Here is a 7,865-nt window from a genome sequence, read left to right as displayed (position 1 = left end):
CATTGCTGCAGGAGTTCCTCAGGGCAGTGTCCTAGGCCCAACCATCTTCAGCTGCTTCATCAATGACCTTCCCTCCGTCATAAGGTCAGAAATGGGGATGTTCGCTGATGACTGCACAGTGTTCAGTTCCATTCGCAACCCCTCAGATAATGAAGCAGTCCGAGCCTGCATGCAGCAAGACCTGGACAACATCCAGGCTTGGGCTGATAAGTGGCAAGTAACATTCGCGCCAGATAAGTGCCAGGCAATGACCATCTCCAACAAGAGAGAGTCTAACCACCTCCCCTTGACATTCAACGGCATTAGCATTGCCGAATCCCCCACCATCAACATCCTGGGGGTCACCATTGACCAGAAACTTAACTGGACCAGCCATATAAATACTGTGGCTACGAGAGCAGGTCAGAGGCTGGGTATTCTGCGGCGAGTGACTCACCTCCTGACTCCCCAAAGCCTTTCCACCATCTACAAGGCACAAGTCAGGAGTGTGATGGAATACTCTCCACTTGCCTGGATGAGTGCAGCTCCAACAACACTCAAGAAGCTCGACACCATCCAAGATAAAGCAGCCCGCTTGATTGGCACCCCATCCACCACCCTAAACATTCACTCCCTTCACCACCGGCGCACTGTGGCTGCAGTGTGCACCATCCACAGGATGCACTGCGGCTGCAGTGTGCACCATCCACAGGATGCACTGCAGCAACTCGCCAAGGCTTCTTCGACAGCACCTCCCAAACCCGCGACCTCTACCACCTAGAAGGACAAGAGCAGCAGGCGCATGGGAACAACACCACCTGCACGTTCCCCTCCAAGTCTCACACCATCCCGACTTGGAAATATATCGCCGTTCCTTCATTGTCGCTGGGTCAAAATCCTGGAACTCCCTTCCTAACAGCACTGTGGGAGAACCGTCACCACACGGACTGCAGCGATTCAAAAAGGCGGCTCACCACCACCTTCTCGAGGGCAATTAGGGATGGGCAATAAATGCTGGCCTCGCCAGCGACGCCCACATCCCGTGAACGAATAAAAAAAAAAGTTGCAACTATGCTGCCCTACATGCTGTTTCCCCTCCCCACATTCATATTGTCTCCTACTCCCACTCATTTTTCCCCCTCTGGGCACAAGACTGTGGAACTCTGTACCTCATACAAATACACGCTTTAAAATCCCAAATTTAGTATTATCTAATCACTTGTTGATTTACTTTGTGTTCTCTTCTACACTTTTCATCCTTGGTGATCTTCTGTATTATGGGCCTTGACCCTTCACCTAATTAGTACAAAAAGAAGTTATAGTCATGACATTAGATACAAGGGACACATTTATATGTTTAACATTATTTGTATACTTACTTCCTTTGTTTAAAAAAGGCTTGGCAAACATTTTGTTCTTGAAGGCATTGCCCCGTAACAAAATTACAAAATGCTAGCTAGCTTTATAACAACTGCACTGTGCATTCGGTTGAGTTTCATAACCTTATTGTTAGGAACACAGGACTTGCTGACCAAAAAAAGACCAAGGTCCATCTAGTTCACCTTCTAACATCCTGGGAGTCCCATGATATAATGGAGTTGTTGACTAATCATAGCAACCAATCTCTATCAATTAGTCTACGACAGACCCAGACATGATGCAAGGAAAACCCCAATGGTGGAGAGCTTTGGGAATCATATTTCCAAAGTCACCTGTTCCTCCTAAGCTTGCTACGCTTATCACGTCATGTCTCAAATTACTCATACTGTATACTATTTTTTGTATATATTACTGTATATATTTTTTGAAGTACATCTAATTTGCATTTGAATGAATCAACACTAACTGCTTCCATTGTTTCCCTAGGGAGCCTGTTCCGTAGATTGACCACTTGCTCACTGAAATATTGTTTCCGTAGATTAGTTGTGAATTTACCCATTCTTCAAGTGTAGGCCATGTCCTCTGGTTCTACTGTTGTGATCAAGGTGAAAAAGCTTGTCATGGTCTACATTATCTCGTCCCTTTAGATTCCTAAAAACTATGAATGTTGCTATTCAAAATTATTTTTAACCACATGCAGTTAGGTGAATTGATTTGCCAGTAGCCTACTGCAGGATGTAAGGGATTTGCACACCTGATTCTAATATATTTTCCAGCTCATGCAGGTAGCACTGTTTTATACATGCAATCTTCATTCTGTGAATGTCCCCAGGCTAATGGTAGGCCTGCATGTGCCACCTGTTTTGTACCATATGGCAACTCCTCTTTGCCTATGGTGGTCTAATGATTTTAAACAGTAATTTTGTTGGAATGTTAGAAGTTTATTGCTGATTGTCAGAATGTACTTTGTGAAGATTTGTCCCATGGACACCATTAATACAACAAACTTCATTGTTTGGGCAATGTCCATACAATATTTTCAAGGAGGTGGGGAAGATTCACAGTAAAAGTAATTGAAGTATTTTCTGCCATTCCCAAGTACATAACATGAGTCAGTGAGTCCATAGGCACAATCAAGACAAAATGATGGTATGGACATAGGTGGACCATCTACATATATGCCCTGCCAACATGCCTTTGTTCAAGGCTCACTCAAGCCAATGGTCACTGTTAACAATAAATATGAACACATCTGATTCAGTGGTTCTCAACTTATTTCAGGCTGGGTGCCAAAAAGAACTCTCAGCCACTCAAGCTAAGAGTACTGGTACTGGCAAGTCTGTTAAAAATGTTTTTTTCTCCTCCTTTTGTTTCTCTCTACTTTCATTTCTCCCCTCTCTCACCACTTATTTCATTCTCCTCTTACTTTTTTTCCTCTTCCCTTTACTTCCCATATCATTGGAGCTGCTGTGTGGCGAGACTGGGAAACTTCATGGGAAGATAACAGAACCTTACAGGTCTCAATCAGCCAGGGAGTGGGACTTCAAAAGCTGCCTGGGCAGGTTGCTGAAATAGAAACTGACAAGCCAGTTCATGCTAGTTAATGGTCAGGTCTTTCCTAGATGATGGTTGTGCCAGTGAGTCTATTGTTTATATTGCAGAACTGATTCCACGGGCAGTGCTGCATCAAGCACATTTAAGGTGATTGGCAAAAGAACCAAAGGCAATATGAGGAAAAACTTTTTTACACAGCGAGTGGTTATAAACTGGAATGCACTGGCTGAGGGGATGGTGGAGGCAGATTCAATCGTGGCTCTCAAAAGAGAACTGGATAAGTACTTGAAGGGAAAAAATTTGCAGAGCTACAGGGAAAGGGTGGGGGAGCGGGACTAGCTGGATTGTTTTTGCAGAAAGTCGGCATAGACTCGATGGGCCGAATGGCCTTCTGTGCTGTAACAATTCTATGATTACTCATTCAAGCAAAAAATGAAATACTTCTCATTTTTAAATAAGAGTCCACTCTAAGGAGGAATTCAGTTATGTGGACACAAGATGTTCAAGGATTTTTTTTAAATATTGAGAACGCAATTTTATTGAAAGGCAGCTTCTTTTTCCTGTCGTCTTTGACTCTCCTTTCTCCGTGCATCATCCTTAGCTGAGGGTTCAAATCAGCTACTACCAGGTCCTCTGCCAATAGTATTCTGAAACCAGCTGCTGGAAGCTGTTCAACCAAAGCTTGAGCCACTCCCCACAATCATACAGCAATCATCTGGAACATACTATGTGCAGGCAGTGTGAGAGAGAAGATAATGGGAGAAGACCTACATCCCAACAGTCCTTGGTTCAATGCATAAGGGCTCTACTGCAGACCATCAAAAAAACCATCTACCTCACGACTTCGTTATAATGCTCGCATTTATGTACTGCCTGATCATGTTGGAATGTCTCAAAGCATTTCATACAATGCACAACTTTTGAAGTGCAGTGGTTCTTACAAAGGCAAATGCAAGTCAGTGATCAGTTAACCTGGTTCTTTTGATGTCACTGATTGATGGTAAGCACACCAGAACTCCCCACTCTTCTTCAAAGATATATACCATAGAATGTTTAAAACCCACCTGAAAATGCAGATGGACCTTAATTTAATGACTAACTTCATTTAAAATGGATCTGCACCAGCAAAGCACAAAAAAATGGTGGATTCTGCAACCCTACAAAATGATCCATTTCCAGAATAGTTTTCCCTCCCCCACAAAATATCCTACAAAAAGGTTAGCCATCCAGTAGATGTTCATATTCAGGTCTGCATTTTCATTTTATGCATACAATTTTCTTGGCAGTGGCAGGTGGAAAGACAAAAAGAGGGAAAGCAGAATTTCACTAGAAATAAGCCTACTTGTAACCACATTCGCTTAGACCAAAGGATAATCAAGCACCTGCTGCAATCACAAAATAAAGAAAATGACTAAAGTGCTCAATTAAATATACAGGCTTTAATTATTTAAAACTTGGAATTGCACTTACAGTCAGAGACAGTGTACTGTCTGTTTTTAAAACCAGAGTGAAAGAGGTGCAACATATTTAAAAACCACCCCTCAGGGTAAGGCAGCGCCATGGCTTGGAGGACAAGGGACACTTTTTAGCCATTATGACGGCCCACTTTAAAATGATCTCAAAATACATGTAGCTTACTTTTTCAGTATAATTCTGCTAGAGGAACAAAACCAGGCAGCACAATGCTGACCAGCTAATCTGACCACAGTCGCCATATCAGCTTCAAGTTCAGAATAGTCATTTCACTAGGAAGTGCATTTTTTTTAAATTAAAAAAAGTCCTTGAAATCAACAAACTTTTAAAATTTCAAATTCAAAAGGAATTCCAGAATTTAAGGGTCAGGGGACCCTTCAGTATACTTTTTCTTTAAAAAAAGAGGCTGAAGTATCATTGCAGCACCAAAAAGATTTACACTGAATGACAAACTAGCAAAACAAAAAGGTAAATTATAATCGATTATAAAGAAAAATAACTTTCATGGCTGCTGAACAAGGTCAGATTAACAGATCTTCCATTTATTCTTGCATATGTTTTAAAGAGGTACGTCCTGTCCACTGTGGAGGGAGAATAGTTGGTCAATGTGTTGTGATGACATCATCCCATGGCACCATTTGCCTTGTACAGATTAAGCGGATTTTTTTTAATAAGTACACTGCCTCATTAATGGATTATCTCTATTGAGGCACACCTTTACACAGCGCTTCAATTCCTCTTTTCTTACCATCACAGGAGCAATGATGGATTGGTTCTTTACATATCAACTAAAACCACATTAAAATCTTGAATTTCTTCAAAAAATATACAGGTTATGATTAGAGTGTCTCTCATAGTGGTCAGCAGCATACAAGACTAGAGTCAGGGCCTTGGAAGCTGCGGCCTAGGGCAATGCTTCAATCAGCCAGCAGTAACGCAGTGCAATAAAATCACAAGCAGCAACGGGACGCTCCCACCCAGTTAGAGGGTCATCATGCTGATGTCATCCGCACCTGATGAATGACTATGCTCTCTACAAAAAGACAGAGGAATAAGTGTGATTATATCATCAAAAAGAGTGGCAACTTCGGAAAGATGCAGTATCCCTCAAGTTGTTATGAGATAAAAAAGCTTGTTATATGAAAAAATGACAAAAAAAAAAATCGAAAATGCACAGCAGGCCGATCAGCATCTGAAGCAGAAACACAAGTTAACTGATGAGGAGTCACATCTAAAATGTTAATCTACACTTTTCAGATGCTGATAAATCTACTGTCATTTCCAACATTTTGTTTCAATAAAAGCTGCACCCTGCCATATTAAAATTTGTTTTAAAAAGCATTTACTTTTGATTTAAATTTCCATTTAAAAAAGGATCTATGGTATTATCGCAAACTTCAGTGACCCTGGACTGTATAAAATTCCTCTCAGGATAGTCCAGAATTATTTTAATCCTTGTAAAATGCTGAAAATATGATGCAGATTCCCACAGAACTCTGACTTCAAGTACTAGGCTCTATTTCAGCAACAATGCAAAGAAAGTTTTCCGCTACACCAATCAGCTCAGATTTATGCATGCATCGCCATCAAACACTAGCAAGAACACACTTCTGGTTGACAATTGCAAATAACAGCATTACATAGAAACACAGAGTTAGAATAAATCTACTAATTTACAATCCATTGGAAAAACAAGATCAATCAATAATTATTAGCTCCCCAATGGCCCAACTGAGTAAAGGAACCATCTGTTGTTGCAGATCAAGGTTTCATTCTTGGTCTGGGAGTGGGGGGGTGGGCAGGAGGGGAGAAAATCAGCCAGGATCCCTGCTTAAAAATATGCACAAGGATATCGGGTGAGGATACCATCAGGCTCAGCTGTGATGCCCTCCACAGCTCAATAGTTTGCCAACACTCAGTCTAGGCTCCATGATGAAGAATGGCTATTTTGGTGAGGCTCAACAGGGTTGGTGACACACCCCAAACAACAGTCAGTATTTTAGGAGAAGGGGACAAAAAATTAACAACATACATGGTCTGAATTTTTTTGCACTGATGCAACTTTGCAATTGCAAGGTGATTTTCTTGACACAGTATAACCTTCTCTTGAATAAAACACAACTTAATATATCTGACTACAGTACATTACTTCCCAGCATAACTATGTATCTGTAGCACCAGCTTTTCCTGGTAAGAATATCAAAATCTTACTGCTCAGAAGGCGGCCATTTGGCCCATCGTGCCTCTGCTGGCTCTTTGAATGAGCTATCCAATTAGTCCCACTCCTCCACTCTCTATAGCCCTGTAAATTTTTCCCTTTTCAAGTATATATCCAATTCCCCTTTGAAAGTTACTATGGAATCTACTTCAACCAGCCTTTCAGGCAGTGCCCGCCAGATCATAACTCACTATGTAAAAAAAAATTCTCCATCTCCCCTCTGGTTCTTTTGCCAATTAGTAGAAGTGATTACACGGTAAAAATTGCAAAGCAGTTATGTGGGAAATTCTCTCTGCAGAAAGGAGTGCAATTTTTTTTATTCATTCATGTGATGTTGGCATCATTGGCAAGGTCAGCATTTATTGCCCATCCCTAATTGCCCTTCAGAAGGTGGTGGTGAGCTGCCTTCTTGAACCGCTGCAGTCTGTGTGGTGAAGGTTCTCCCACAGTGCTGTTAGGTAGGGAGTTCCAGGATTTTGACCCAGTGATGATGGCGGAACGGCAATATATTTCCAAGTCGGGATGGTGTGTGACTTGGAGGGGAACGTGTAGGTGGTGGTGTTCCCATGCGTCTGCTGCCCTTGTCCTTCTAGGTGGTGGAGGTCGTGGGTTTAGGAGGTGCTGTTGAAGAAGCCTTGGCTTCTTGTAGTTACAGACCAGTTGTCTGTAATGGGTACTTGTAGTTGCAGACCAGTTCCGGGTTCAGTCAAGCAGCTATTTTTTGGACTTTAGCAGCCTCTGCTGTCGGTCTCTGAAACTGTATGAAATTGCAGGGAGATGGAGTTCAACCACGACTTTGTATTTTGGAGTGATACAGCACTGCTTTAATGATCTGGTGACAGGCCGATACAGAATCATAGAATGATACGGCATAGGAGGCGGCCATTTGGCTCCTGGTGCCTGCTCTTTGAAAGAGCTATCTAATTAGTACCATTCCCCTGCTCTTTCCTCATAGCCCTGCAAATTTTTCCTTTTCAAGTATTTATCCAAATCCCTTTTTAAAGTTCCTACTGATTCTGCTTCCATCATGCTTTCAGGTAGTGCATTCCAGATCATAACTCACTGCGTAAAATCTTTTTCTTCATGCCGCCTCTGGTTCTTTTATCAATTACCTTAAATCTGTGTCCTCTGGTTACCGACCCTTCTGCCAGAAACAGTTTTTCCTTATTTACTCTATCAAAATCCTTCATGAATTTGAACACCTCATTCAAATCTCCCCTTAACCTTCTTGCTCCAAGGAGAACAATCCCAGCTTTGAGTT

The 7,865-nt window shown here is 41.9% G+C and overlaps 1 protein-coding gene across 5 annotated transcripts in view; it reads right to left on the bottom strand.

The window, feature by feature from the left end:
* Window positions 1–1,101: 1,101 nt before the first annotated feature.
* LOC137324650 (filamin-A-interacting protein 1-like) overlaps window positions 1,102–7,865 on the bottom strand; it is a 266,872-nt gene continuing 260,108 nt past the window's right edge. For 3 of the 5 annotated variants that reach the window (XR_010963696.1, XM_067989205.1, XM_067989211.1), the window contains one exon: window positions 4,334–5,419. Coding sequence is in view for 3 of the 5 variants with exons in the window: in XM_067989211.1 (XP_067845312.1) it covers window positions 5,379–5,419 (41 nt within the window). In the remaining 2 variants the exon portion in view is untranslated. Of the gene's footprint in view, window positions 1,276–4,333; window positions 7,362–7,865 lie in introns of those variants that run through there. The other 2 variants (XM_067989210.1, XM_067989212.1) reach the window with 2 other exon arrangements.

The sequence above is a fragment of the Heptranchias perlo genome, chromosome 8 (genome assembly GCF_035084215.1).
Source record: "Heptranchias perlo isolate sHepPer1 chromosome 8, sHepPer1.hap1, whole genome shotgun sequence".
Classification (NCBI taxonomy): domain Eukaryota; kingdom Metazoa; phylum Chordata; class Chondrichthyes; order Hexanchiformes; family Hexanchidae; genus Heptranchias; species Heptranchias perlo.
The sequence above is the reverse complement of the archived record's forward strand: the minus strand, read 5'-3'. Positions and strand labels throughout refer to the sequence as shown.